The sequence below is a fragment of the Neolamprologus brichardi genome, chromosome 5, assembly GCF_056152115.1.
Source record: "Neolamprologus brichardi isolate AB-2024 chromosome 5, ASM5615211v1, whole genome shotgun sequence".
Lineage (NCBI taxonomy): Eukaryota > Metazoa > Chordata > Actinopteri > Cichliformes > Cichlidae > Neolamprologus > Neolamprologus brichardi.
Window position 1 is genome coordinate 32,624,548 of NC_142108.1, and position 15,309 is coordinate 32,639,856.

Genomic DNA, 15,309 nt, shown 5'->3' on the forward strand with positions numbered 1-15,309 from the left:
CCTTATAAATGAGACATATTACCATAAACATGCAATAAGAGTGGCCAGCCAGTGAGCCAGGTGGTATGGAAACACCTGACAGGAAGGCCCAGGTGTAGCTTTACAGCAGCGACTGAACTTTCAGAGTAAGAGCTGAGATTGTCCACTAGTTGGACCAACGTTGTCCTACAGTAAAGGTCTAAAACATAAAGAATGCTTTGTAGCATACTTCCTCCCACATGGTATTGCAAGCAGCATGTCCATTTACAGGAATGTGGTGCACAGCTGGAAAAAGTCTTTGTCCAGTCAGATAATTCCTCAGGTTACCAAACAGGAGATGCCAAGCACTAGATAACAAACTAGGATCAAAGTAACATTAGCTCATTGATTTTTATGGGTCTGACCTTCTGTCATCTGATTAAAGTGTTTCCTCTAATAGAAAACCAAGAGTGAAGTAAAAGTCTTTAAATAAAGACTGCCCCCCCTCACTACATCCAGCTGCATGCCTGAAAATGCATCACAATAAAAGCCTTCTGTCCACTCACACATGGAGCATTGGATTCATGTTGAACACCTGGGTTTGGAGGAAGCTAATCGATGTTAGCCAACATTAGTAGTTAATTTTGTGTTTGTTCCTCTTTGTGTAGGATTGGCTCACTGATGCTTCGTTTGCTTTCATGTTACTTTAGTGAAACTGTGACACCACGAGTGCAGTGCTGGCTGGTTTTGAACAGACCGAGGCTTCGCTCGTGGAAATTAGAACAACGGTGTGAAGATTCAATTCAATTTTAAATACAGACCTGTTGCATTCTGCAGCTCCGGTGAGTAAAGGTCTCCGAGGAACTGCATTATGCTGGTTTTTTCCCCAACATGCCCACGGGTAGTTGTCGGTAGCTGTAGTTAGCTTTCTTAAACAATGACTTTGTGTGTGCCCTTGGCAACTTCATCTGGGAGAGAAGGCACCCGGCAGCACAAATGAAGAAGAACATTCATTAATTCTTTTCAGGGGGGGGACACTAGACTTTAAATTGATTTTGTGCTTGAATGAAAACAAACTGTGGAGCCCCAAGTGAGATTATTGATGTGATGTTAGCCATTAGTCACCATTACGAAGAAAGCAAAACACTTTGAATGGACGTGGAGGCAATCGCCGGATGCCTTTCTGTTTCTGACAAAAACAAGTTTTTCCTCTCATCATTGTTGCATTTGAGTGATAAGGAGACAGACGCACTTGGAAATAAATGCAATAAGAGCTTACATATCTCACCCAGATCAGAATCTGACACCTTTATCTAAGATAGTGATGTTTTCTTGAGAACATTAAGAGAATGAGTCACAGTTTTTATTAATTCAGTTTTAAACTATTTTCTGCTCCCACTAGTAGAGTCCTTTCAAAAAATTCTGAAAATGGATGAAAAACAACAAGTTTATCACGTCTACACTGGAAAACAGCGTTTGGTAACAGTTTTCATAGAAATCTATAATTACCTCTTAAAGTAATCGATACAATCTTCCAACATGTTGTGACTGTATTGATTTAGAGCTACTAATGCCCGTGCTGCAGTACTGCTTTCTGTGTTGGTGGAATAATTGGCATATACTTATTCACATTGAAAAAACAAAAGAAAGAAATGATATGTTTATTTGCTAAATTTTTATATATCTATATTTTTGCTAAAAACAATCATTTTAGCCCATTGCTGGGTGGGGTGATGATATATCATATGTCATGTAGATGAGAACCTTCTGAGTAGGGGTGGGCGATATAAACGATATACGATAGAAACGCTATGAATTTGGCCAACGATAAAGATTTTGACTATATCGCTCTATCGCGATAGCGCATGTTGATGATGTCATCAAGCTGCGCCTGTTTTGGTCGAAAGCATCGCAGCGGCTAAAACCATTATCATCTGCAAATTATGCCAGGCAACAGTCATAGCAAAGAGATGAAGCACTTTTTGAAATATGGGGAAAGCCAAAAACCGTCCTTCCTCCACTTCCCTAACATTGATTCATTAATGTTGAATTCTCTCGCAGCTGTTCTATTCCCATGTTGTTGCAGTATATTAATAACTAACCTCGTATTGTGGATGAATAATCTCAGTTGTTCTCCTGACTGAAGTTTGGCCCGTGTATAGCATCCTGCTATGCGATTGCGTTTGTCCCTGACCACCAGAATCCGTCACGTTAACTTTTATCGAGTGGAAAAAAGTTGGCGTTTATCCTCCAGCTTCACTGTGCTAATGTTATGCTAACATAGCTGTGTCGCTAGCAATCACGTAGCACAACATCATATACCAGGTAGTCCAACTTCAGTAACCCTGCAAACGCCACTGCTGTTTAGTTTTCTGTCTTCATTTATGTTGGAAGTGGTAGCAGAGCTGTACGTTTTAATTAGTTTCAAAAATCTCTCTGTCAGAACATGGTTTGAAATGTTTAGGTGTAAACTAGCTAGCTAACTTCCTGTTAACTTTAACTCTGTTAAATTTAATAAATTCTGTTTGCATGGATGTTAAACTTAATTGTTACACCTGGTAAAGCAGCAACACTGATGATTTTATTAAAGATGAAAGAATTTAGACAGTTTTTAACTCTTAGTGTTCGTTTGACTTTGGGACCTGAAGTTGACGGAGTTTTGGACCCAGATTACTCCGCAAAGCTCCTCACTACGGCAGCTGTAATGCTCTGACAATCCATCAAGCAGTGCGGCTTACCAAAGTTGAGAAAATTAAAGGATTTTAAGTGTGCCTTATAGTGTTGAAAATACATTATACAGAAGAAAAGAATATATCGTGATATATATCGTTACCGCACATGCTTCAAATTATATCGCGATATGAATTTTAGGCCATATCGCCCAGCCCTACTTCTGAGTTCTGCAGTGTAGCTGTGCACCTGCTGTAGTTTGGTTGCTGCACAGTCGGGAGTCATGCAGACACATTTCATGTATTATAGTAATTATTTGGTCTGCACCTAGAAAAATGAGTAAGTGTGTGTCTGACCGTAAACAGTAAATGGAGTGAACAACAGATTTAAATCACTTTAGATAATTAATATGAGGAGATAAAGTCTTAGCATGACATCAGTAACACCTTTAGCCTGTGTGACGTAAAGCTGCACAACCACCTGGTTAAAAATCAACATATTTCTTCAGCCATTACAGCATTAAACAAGCCTGAGTCACAGTCAGCATATCCCAGTTATTACTTGCCCATTTAAAAATAAATAAATAAATAAATTGCTGTCCATAAATTTATTTAAGTGAGCGCACACACACTAACCAGCTCTCCTACTATGACATCAGAGTTTCCAGCGCGTCTAAAAGGAAAGGCTCAGTAAGTCGAGCGCTGTTATAAATCTGTGAATAACTTCTTACATAAAGAGCTTTTTAAGGGTCAACCTGATGGCGCGTTTTTAAAAAGTAGAGAATTATTAGTAGAAAGGATCACTGTTATCACAGCAGAGCGGTGCTATCTGATCACACTGAGATCTGTGCATAATGTAGGTGTGTAAAGACCGCGGGAGCTTATTAAAGCCATGAATCAAACGCTCAACGATACGCATGAACTCGCTGATTTCCTCTCGCTTGGGTAAAATTGACAGTGTGGACATTTTTATTCAGTGAACCAGAAAGTGTGTCAGTAACTCCTCTGGAATTGTCCATGTAGCTGCTGACTTTTCCATACACATGCACTCAAAAGCACACAGTGTGTATATTATAAAATTACTTCCAACTGGTCAATGTAATTATAACAACATTCAGCCATATTACTTATCATGTCTGTGAAGGTTCTCAGTCATCCAGGTCATTGTAGTCTAAGGAGCTTGGAAAGAAAAGCGTCTGGACTTCTTTAAGTTACTTGAAGACGTTTCACCTTCATCCGAGAAGCTTCTTCAGTTCTAAGGTCAAATGGTGGAGAGTCCCAGATTTAAACCTAGTGGGAGTTTCCCCCCACAGAGGGACAAAAGGACCCCCTGATGATCCTCTAATCGCCTGAGCCAAGGTGTGAAACTGGGTGTGGGTCCCAATCAGCCAGAGTTTCGGGTGAGTTCATTGTGAAACCTGGCCCCACCTTATCATGCGAATTCCTGAGATCAGATGGCCCAGGATGTGAGTGGGCGTTAAGGCGTCTGGGGAGGGAACTCAAAACTGGATTATAGATGGCAGAGAGTTGGTGTCGTAAGCCCCGCCTCTGTTCAAAGATGGTCGCTCACAGTAGACATAGATGCTTCTTTCACTCCTCTTTCAAACCATCTGTCCTCTCTGTCCAAAATGTGAACATTGGCATCCTCGAAAGAGTGACCTTTGACCTTTAGATGCAGATGGACAGCTGAGTCTTGTCCTGTGGAGGTGGCTCTTCTATGTTGTGCCATGCGCTTGTGAAGTGGCTGTTTGGTCTCTCCGATGTAGAGGTCTGGGCATTCCTCGCTGCACTGTACAGCAAACACCACATTGTTAAGTCTTACTTACTCATCATCTACATCCTGGTCTCCAGGGCAGGTTTTGTTAGATTCGTTAAAAGTACAAGCTAACATTGTTTTCATTACAGCAATGGAAATAATTTGGAAATGATGAGGTTTTTTTAAAAAGTCTACACTGAAGTAATCTAAAATGTAAATGTATTTTGGAGAAAGTCTGTAATGAGCGCCAAAAACAAAAGAAAAAGGCATCGAAGCGTGACGTGTTTCCTGCTATCACCTCAAGTGTTTCTGAAGATCCTGCTGTTGTTCTGTTTACTGTCACATTTGTCTGGGTTTTATACTTTGATATATTTGATATATATTGTCAACAATAGACAGCTGCTATTGTTTTTTGTTTGTTTTTGGTTTTGTCTTGTTTTGTCGTTGTTGTTGACATGTCAGTGAGACAGTTCAAGCTTCGAAAGAAACAAGATGCTAATCAACACTTGAGTCAAATCTAAAATCTAAAATACCCCTAAACTTCGCTCCAAAACGCAGACACACAACCTTGGGTGTTGTTTGTTTGCCTTTTCCTAACATCCAGTTTCCAAACCCCACCATTTATTATTAATTTAGCACTCGTTAGCAAGTCTTAAAATATTTCATCTAAGTGATTAGCTTTTTTTAATGGGCTCCATCACATGCCGTGCACTTCCTGTAACATGCATTAAAATCTGGAGGTGCTCTCTTCTCTCTATCTGGTTCAATAGTGTTACATTAAAGCCTCTGCCATCTTTTTTCCACTGGCAGAGTTTTAAAAGCCGTAAAGCCATCAGTACCTGAGCAAGTCACTTACTGCTATCACTTTAATGCACATATATTATGATAATCTTGTTCCCTGCTTATTGCTGCCTTAATAATGGAACACTTCATTGATCCCTGAAGGAAAATCCTCTTTATGCCTCCACGTTCATGCTGAGGCTAGAGTGCAGTAACCTGTGACTGTGGGTGATGGATCCACTCAGGGATCTTTGAGCAGGGCAGATGCTTGCTGACGTTTGTGTTTGCACCCAGTTTTTGGTTCAGTGTTTGACTAAAGCTCTGGATAAATACATTTCTGCAGCGGAGGTATCGGTATGGAGGCGTAATGGAGTTACAAGGAAAACGAGTTTGATGTAAAGTGAATAATTGTTTTAAACTAAGTGCAAAAAGAAAGAAGTTTAGTGCATCTAAATGCTCTGCCTTAGTTTGAATTATTATGCACTTTGTCAGCACGCAGTAATGCTCGCTTGTCTCCATTTCTGATGTGACTGACTGTAGCAGGATCTTCTTCTTTTACAAAGCTTCTAAATAAGGAGGAAAAATGAATGGATGCAGTCTGTAAAGGGGAGTACATGTAAATTACAGTCACAGAAATATCCTAACAGCTGCCAGTGTCGCTGCAGTTCACTAAAACACTGCTCTAAAACCACAGCAGCCCCCATGTTTGAACTCCCAGAGCCCCACTTTACCTTTTCCAAGAAATATTTAATTCAACAACACTCCAGCAAACCCGTCATCCGCTGCAAGAACAGCAGCAAAAGTCTCAGCAGTCCTGCTGGTGTGTTTCAGTGTGGTGTCTCTGAAGCTACGTCGAGATTTCAGTCCATTATGGATAGGGCTGCCACGATTAGTCGACTAGTCACGATTACGTCGACTATCAGAATCATCGACGACTGATTTAATAGTCGACGCGTCGTTTGAAGCTTTGTAAGATCACAAAAGACGCAGGAATAAGTAGTAGGATTTAAGAGTGTAATAACGGACTGAAACAGAAGATGGCAGCACTGCATGTACAAGGATGCCAGCTGCCGTTAAACCCCGAAGAAGAAGAAGCTGTGTCCCAGAATTCATAGCGCAGCCCAGCTCAGTTTCCAACAATGGCGGCAGCTAGTTAGTTTTAATATTACTCTTATTATTCTTTCTGGGTCACAAAATAAACGTTTAACACATTTTCAGGCGAGAATGTAGCTGTGCAAACCTCAAATATCTGCTCAGTTTATCAAGACACCACATATTTTCAAAAGCGCTCCGACGTTTTCGGAGACGTCTGTTACCCACTAGCTCGATAGCTAGCCGGGGGCTAGGCTCACTAGAGCCGCTGAGAACACCGGACTCCCGGCAGATCGTTTTCAAACCCACCGCCGTCTTTCACTACTCAGGTTAAACATGATATATAAGTCACTTAGATAACTTAAAAATGTTATTGTTTGGCTTTCTTTAGTATTTTATTTGTTCCTGAGTAAATCTGTTTGGCTGAGATTAAAGTTATAGTTTTTACACAGCTGAATAAACATCAAGCAGACAGCTGATTATCAGAAGTGTGAGATGCTCAAGAATTTACTCCGGTGTCCTGTTAGATTTTAGATAGCAAGGAGTTTATTAAACTTCACTGAAACAACCTGCAGATTTCATTAAAATTTAATAAACTATCATCTTGTCTTTATTTTTAGTTAGCACACACCTGAAACACTCTAAAGCTGTAAGCTAATGATAGTTATATGAGAGCAGATGCTGCTGGTGCAATAAGCTGTACTGTACGTCCAATGGATGATGATCTGATTAGTCGACTAATCGCAAAAATAATCGGTGACTAGTCGACTATCAAAATAATCGTTTGTGGCAGCCCTAATTATGGAGTCTGTGTGTGTCGCTCTGACAGTCTAAGACTCATCTACAGTAAAGTAAATGTTGGACTTGCTGTTTGTTTTACAGGGCGAGATGAGACCATGCAGCCTGCCAAGCCTGCCAAGCCGTCCTTCCTGGAGTACTTTGAGCAGAAGGAGAAGGAGGCGAACATTCATAACGACGGAGGAGGAAAAGGACAAAACAACGCCGATAATCTTGAAGTGGTGAGCTGGAAACGTGGCGCACACTGTTACACTTTACTGTGAAGCCGTTACCTGGTCCACTGAACACCTGCAGATGTTACTGAATTCACCCCACCAGCTGCTTCTTTTTCAATAAAAAGTAGAGGTCTTCATTTTGGGAATGTTCCTGGTATCTAAGTGAAATACTGATTAAATACGAGGAAAAGTCACGCAGGTTTAAAAGTAAGAAAACACTCAAACCATAAATCTAATGGGCGAGGGTAAATATTACCTGTACAAATACTGTGTGTGTTTAAGAGCGCTGCTGCCGTCTGCAGTCAGGTTGCTCTAAAAAGCAGCACGAGTAATGGAGATGAAGACGGTGAACCAGCTGCACAATGAGCCATGTGATTCAGGCTTCTCTCCTAAAACTGCCAGTAGCTCATAAACGGATTATTAATGAACAAAATAAATAAGAAACTACAGAAACAGATGGAGCTAACCCAACTGCACCTTCTCCTTTGGCTTTATATGCATGCAGGTGAGCATCTGCAGCTAATCAGAACTCAGATTAAACCATAGAGAAAGGGGAGGAGGTTAATCACAACATGGATCGGGCTGAATTCTCCTTAGAACCTCACAGAATATGTCTGCTGTCTTCAGATCAACCTGTGGAGATGTCTAATAAACAACGAGTGATGTCTAGACCAAAATACTCAATTTTGCTCTCCAACGGCCTAATATCCACTTACGAGGACATAGGGCTGCTCAATTAATCGAATTTTAATCACGATTACGATCTGGGCTTTCAAGGATCATTAAAAATGACTGAGCCGATGATTAGCCCCTCCCTCGTGCTTTACTCTCGCGCTGCTCCGTGTGGCAAATCGAGTGCACCTCTCTGCATTTCGAACACGTGTCACAACAATTAAGAGCAGCGGTCTCCAACCTTTTTTGCGCCACGGACCGGTTTATGCCCGACAATATTTTCACGGACCGGCCTTTAAGGTGTCACGGATAAATACAACAAAATAAAACTAGTACCGGTACCGAAAAAAAGAAGATTTATTCATAACACACGTGAAAAGACCCAGGAAAACAGAGTTAACGATAAAAACGATAACAAAATAATGCTGAAAACCGATAAAAACCCTGAAAACTATACATTTCACATCTGAGCCTCAACTCTGGCGGCCCGGTACCAAACGACTCACGGACCGGTACCGGTCCGAGGCCCTGGGGCTGATTAAGAGGACCCGAGGGAAGCTCGGAAAGCTAAGCAGAAGTTATTTGGAGAGGAGAGTGACTGCTGTTGGTTGAAAAGAGAGGTAAAAAAACTTCAGTGGTGTGGAAACATTATGGGTTCGCGGAGTCAGACGTGGATCAAGTAGACACAGTGTGTAAACTTTGCTACAGTGTCGTAGCTGCACCACAGAGCAACACTGCAAAGTTCACTAAACATACATTTTTCATTTATTTCTTATATTGCAAACTATTTTATATTATTTTTGACAATCTTTAAAGTCATTATTCAATACATTGTTATTGTTAAATAAATATCGTCAAATAATCGAGATCTCAATTTCAGTGAAAATAATCGTGATTATCATTTTTGCCGTAATCGAGGACGTTATCCTGCTACTGTTCTATCGAAATTTAAAACGAATATCCTCATTTGTGGCTCAAATTTTTCTCAGAAACAAAAATCAGGTAATTCTTTGTTTTGTTTTTTTACATTCATCAAGTGCCAATTAGCCCAAATAGCAAAGAGAAATTAAAAATGCCGTGGAAGAGTTCGAGTTAGGTTGAAGAATTTAAATTCAAAGCTCTAAAAATGGTTAAAATTGAGTTTATTTTAGCTTCTGAGTTGCTTCACTTTTCAGAGCCTCAGATGAAATCATGTTAACAAAAAAGCAGAGGTTGTTCGTCTCGCTCAGAGACATTTATGCTGGACGCGTGGCTGCTCCTGCTGCTGGAATTAAATATTAAATATGTGACCTTTAACTACGAGGTGGTTTCTCTTACCCGATCACCCAGCTGCCGTTTCACCTTTAGCTGTTCAGACGACGCATCAGCAGAAAGCAAAACAATAAATAAATACTGCAGGTAGGCACCGAATCCTAAAAGCTGAAATTGTTCAAAAGAAACAAACAAAACAATAAAGCAAAATTGTGTTTTGCAGAATTTATTATCAGTGGTGAAGCTTCACTTGAATTATGTACAACGCTGAATTTCACAGCAGCTGTTTGAGCCATAAAAGAACAAAGATGTGTGTGCTGCTGAATGTATGACTTCATAATTTTTAAGTGTGTGTGTGTGTTGAATGCACTTATATGTGTGCAACTGTGCGTTTGAAGTCGGTACACTAACAGACAGTGACGGCTCCCCGCTGGTTGACCCTGATTTTTCCTCTTGTTCTCCTGGATCTTTAATATTGTAACTGCTCGATGTAGGAAAGAGGGAAGAAACACACACACACACACACAGAGGATCATCACAGAGGTGTATCGCTCGTTGCTGTGACGCCTACATGCTGTCAGGTTTGATGCTCGTCAGGCACACGTTCAGTAAGAAGCTCGTCTCACAGCGACTCGAAAAAGTTTTGGATTGTGTGTTCGAGGGAGACGCGTCGGCTTAAACATTCACATCTGCACTCGAACACGCAGGAATATAAGCAGCATGCATTTATAGACGAGAGGAAGTACATGACAGATGCTTCCTGTCTACACTGTTTGATCAGAGACTGCGTTGAGCTGAAATGCTCCCCGAAACACTGAGGAACAGGACCTGCACATTTACAGGAAGTGTAGAGCAGCTGGCTCATAACTGGACTTATGGAAGTTCCAGTTAGTTTCTAGAGGGGTTTTGCTCTTTGTGGTTTGCACTGTTTTAAATGTGTTTGTTATCATCAGCCAGTTTAAAGGTGGAGAGCTGCCTTCATTATACATTATACCTGTATGACCACGAGCAGCAGGTGGTGACCAAATGAATCAGTGTGGATACAAGCAGTGGAAATGAGTGAATGTGAGCGAGACCGAGGCAACGTAGGAGTTTAAATTGATAGTGTGACAAAGTGGCTAGGACAGAAGTCATTTGCCATTTGTCACTTGTGTATGTTGTTATTCTGTGTTCTGTTATCCTATAGTCTATCATAATGCTTTAATGTAAACACAGCACATGTAACCTTGGCTCTACATACTATCCCGGGTCTGTTTGTGGTAGCATTGGTTATATTCATTTCATCTGTGCAAATGTACTTAAAGCTAAATGTCACTTCATCATTAATTGATTTGAATCTTTCATTTGTTTATGTAGTTTGGTTACACTTACCATTGTGTGTTCCTCTGGACAGGTCCTATGTGTAAAACAGGTGTGTGGGAATGGCCGCCCCAGTACTTCCTGATTTTATAGGATATGATGTCACTGATCATGTCAATTGGGTGTAACCAAATGAAGGGGTGTTTCTTTTGTGTAAAATTGTTTATTTCATTTAAAATAACCCCATGAGTCAGAGTAAGTGAAGAGATTGACTTTTCAAACTGTTTAGTTGGGTGAATGAGTTTGTTAAGTGGAAAAATTATTTTATTCCTGTTTCTTTGTCTAGACTGTGTTATTTAGTCTACCCTGTTTTCCCAATGGTGGAGGTTAATGAGATCCAGGTGTGAGTAGAATTCTATATAAAGCAGGTGAGATTTTGACTGAGAGGTTCTTATGTTTTTATGAAATAATTGTTGAAAGGCGACGCCAGAAAATAAAGAACACTTAAAATAAACTTGAACAGTCTGCAGATGCTGTCTTCCTATCACCTTCCATGCTGCTTATGTCATGCTACCTCACAGATAGAGGAGCAGATTGATTTGTTTGTTTTTCAGTTAGTTTTGTTATTGCACAATACTGTTTATTCAAAGTGTAATATTTGTATTTTAGTGAGCTAAATTATTTTTTCAAGACTTTTCAGTTTAGTTTCAGTATAACTACAACAGCACAGGATAAACGCAGGTTTTACTAATACTGACATTTTCACAAGTTGAACGTGTCTTGTGTTTTGTAGCACAGAGGATCGGAGTATTTCTGTGTCTGCAGTGCATGAACATACTGACAATTATCACTGAACCTCTGTGTGTACAGAGACGACCTGATGGCAGCAGAAGTAAAGCTGTTTCTGCAGCGTTTAGGAGAAAATCAAGTCGGCTTTACTCGAAGACTCCAATCCCACTCGGGGGGATTTATTGTTCCATTAGACGTGCAAACGTGAGGATAAAAAGCTAATTTCTATTTGGATCTCTAATACATCGAGACAGCTTGTTGACAGCCGCATGCTGACTGTGTTTAATTTTAGCTATGTCTGCTCTTCTATTTTTGTATTTTGCTATCAGATGTTTTTTTAATGCTCTTACGGGACAGTCATGTAGGCTCGTTGAAAACTCCAGCAGTTTGTGATTTATACATGTGCTTTTTAAAATCTTTTCCAGGTTTATTTCTTCCCGCGCAGGGTCGCTCTTTCACTCTCGTCTCTGTAGACCCTTGCTAATAGTATCCCCATCGTACATGGCAGAGGTGTTTGCATTAATCGCCTTTCACCTTTATTTTAGGGCGTGTCATCATCTTGTATAGGATTTTAAGGTTATATATAGCTGTCCTGCATTAATATTTACCATTTGAGCTGTGGTTTTAGCTCTAACCTCCTTAGTAGTGTGACAATGCAGCATAAGAACATATGGAGGAAAGCACTAACCTGCATTATTCATGAGAAGACGTAGAACAACCTTCCCCGCGCACCACCCAGCGCTTTCTCTTTTTCTCTGTTTTCCTTCCCATCTATTTTTGTTCTTCACTTATTGGTTTTCTTTTTTCATCCCTCCTGCTGCTTTTTTCCATTCTCTCTCTCTCCCCCTCTCCCTCTCTCTCTCTCTCTCCTCTTCAGATGTAAAGGAGTTCATGTTCTTGGCTAACAGACTGTGACAGACGGTCAGCGGATGCAGGTTGAAACCAGTCACTGTCTAATGAGCCCTCATCCGTCACATGATCTGTCAAAACGTAACTGTTAAACAACTTCAAGAGACATGCCAACGCACACACACACACACACACACACACACACACACACACACACACACACACACACACACACACACACAGACGACTGGAGTTTGTTTGCTTTCCTGATGGCGGCTTCAGTGCAGTGGTGGGGGAACTCCAGGCCTCAAGGGCCGGTGTCCTGCAGGTTTTTGAGGTGTCCGCTGATTTAAATGGCTAAAGGACCTCCTCAACATGTCCTGAAGTTCTCCTGGTAATGAACTAATCATGTGATTCGTGTGTGCTGACCCAGGGTGATACCTAAAACCTGGAGTTCCCCTACCCCTGCTTTAGTGACTCATCTTATAATCTCAGCAGACATTATCTCTCAACTTTTCTTTATTACCTTTCCCTAGCATCCTCATCCTCTGTCACACCAGGCTTCTGTATCTCGTTCTTCAGTAGGTTGTCCCTCCTTTGTGCCTTCCCCCACCTCCTCCTCCGCCTTCAGCCAGTAGCAGTTTCCTCAAACACCCTGCTGGTGATCAGCACTGGGAACAGTTATTGTTAACCCATTTAATTGAGTCATTCTTGACACCACCCTCCCATTTATCCGTGTCTTACACCAACACTAGGAGTACCCTAGCTTTAGCTTGTGGATGTATGGAAAGTTTGCATAAAGGGTTCAAAACCTCTTCCAGCGAGCCGTCATGCGTTTCATAGTTTGAGAGGGAGTCGGAGTCTGTGGCCCGGGGGTTGGGGACCGCTGTCCTAGAGCAGTTAGAGCCTAGTGCTTCTGTAGGGCCTGATCAACTAGCAGAACAACTTTTACTTTGAATTTTTCTCTGACCAACAGTGAGATCCCATATCAGGATCCCACGGAGATATTCAAGTTCTGTTTTGTTTTGGGTCTTTTTGCAAAAGTTTGCAATCTTTAATTAATGATTGTGATATTTAGCCCCATTTAGCAAACCCAGCAGATGAAATGCTGCTGTTAAAGTGTAAATACAGCTTTAAACCTTTAAAGCCAGTCGGAGCAGCACGCTCTGTTTTGTGTAACTATTTTTAAATCCCGGTAGCTCTGCAAACACGTGAGCTAGCGCAATAATTCTTTTTTTTGCATATGAAACTTGAGGAGTTGTACTTACATCTTATGCCATCAGCTTGTCCTCGGTCACAGTTTCCTTCCACATATAGCTTTGCAAAAACTGCATAAAAAGCGCTTGCAGCAACAAAAACATAATATTCCAGAAACACGCTTTGCCGATCCGATCAGCTGTTCATAACACTTCCTACATCCATCAGCGTGAACTTTCGCATGTCCGCCATGTCCTGCCCAAAACAGGAAGTGACGTCATTTTGCGGAAATGTATTTTTTTACCATCAGGGCCTCATGAGCCTATACTGGTGTTTTTAAAAGTTATGTTTGACTTTATGACTTTCTGTGTGGTTTCTGGGATGCTTAGGACTCATATTGCACTGCTGGAAATAGTTTATTTTGATGCATATGCTGCTTTTTTGCAAATTTGCATTATAATATTTATTTTCGTTTTTCCTGCAGTATATAAAAATTTGGGTATTTCAAAAATAAAACTATGAAGACACTCAAAATAAATTTCCTGTGGTGGGAAACTATTTTGTGCAACTTTTTTGTATTTACAGTTTTGAGGGATAAGCCTCTTAAATTTCTCTAACTAGAAATATATGTTAAAAAAACAAAAACGATTTTCAATTTTTTTGTAGTTTATTGCACTTTTTTGCAATTTATGTAATTACTATGCACTTAATGCAGACATATTATTAAAATTTAGGCTGTAATGGTTGTATTGATGTATAGCAACTTGAAATGCTCCCAAAAATGGCTCCACAGCATGTAAACATATAATATAAGCTCTGGCGGACTTGGTTCTATGGTAGGTCTTAAAGGATTAAAGAAAGGGAGTGAAAAACATCCTGATGTGCTGCTCGTTTTCTGGATTTGCCGCACGTTTTTGACACAGCTGATCATTTCTATAGTTTCAGTCATTACTCAAGAGAAGTAATGTAACGCATATTAATCCTTACTTAAAAAATCATGCAAATAAGGCTTTACTGAGAATAAGTAATCTGGTAACACTGTTACATTAGTTCTGAGGTGAACTGAAATACTGAGTTACATTATTACCAGTAATCAGCTGTTCTGCTTTTTCATATTGTTTATGTCATATTTAGATGTGAATCGAACAAAATCTGTCCCGGAGTGAGGAAGTGAGGAAACACTTGATGTCTGTCACCCTCAGTTGGGCAGTGTGCTCTTCCTGGTTGCTCCTGAGCAGACTGACTCTATAACGCTGTGCTGCTTAGAACAGTTTGAAACAGATGAGAGAATAGTGCTGTTGGTGAGCCTGATGGCTCTTAAAGCTGCACTGAAGTTTGTTTGAAGTGGAATCTTTAGTTCTTGATATGTTGTTGCCTGTGAACATCCATTTCTACAAGCAAAGCCCCGTTTGTGGTCTGCGCACACTTAAGAAGTTGTGTACTCATAGAAAGCTCTGCGCTGGCAGGACAACCTGCAACAATGTCAGAACAGATGAGCAGCTTTGTATCTGCAGCCAACAATACAGTGAAATCCTTCAGCTCTTCAGCTGCTGAATGCTCCACTGTTTCTGCAAACTCGTGTTTGGCTGTTGAGATCTCACAGAACCGTTTCTGCATGAAAGGGAATTAAAAGTGCTGAGATGAGCTGAAAAGAGAGAATTCAGCTGTGGGTTTACCACTACAGCGAAATATGAAAACTACAGATACACACAGCAGCCTTAAATACCCTTCGGTTTGATAAGGATAGGTGGAGAGGGAAAGCCCACCCCCATTCTTCTTGTACAGCCACCGAGTGCTTTGATGTGGTTCCCTTTAGAGGGCGGCGCTGTGTTTTTGGTCAAATTATGCAGCGTGCTGTGGAAAAGCCAAGAGAGCAGACGGTTTGTAAGCAGTTAGCTCAGGTGCTAAATATTTCATAACCAAAGTGTGTTTTTTTGTAGTTGTTTGCTCAACAAAATAATGCATCACAGCTGCAGCTGAAAAG

General features: G+C 40.7%; 1 protein-coding gene across 1 annotated transcript in view; it reads left to right on the forward strand.

Moving 5' to 3' along the window:
* Positions 1-15,309, forward strand: part of LOC102784214 (serine/threonine-protein kinase 4-like) — a 51,773-nt gene that overhangs the window by 30,110 nt on the left and 6,354 nt on the right. Inside the window, exon 10 of the mRNA XM_087841094.1 lies at positions 7,138-7,274. Within this exon, the coding sequence (XP_087697220.1) occupies positions 7,138-7,274 (137 nt within the window). The remainder of the gene's footprint in view (positions 1-7,137; positions 7,275-15,309) is intronic.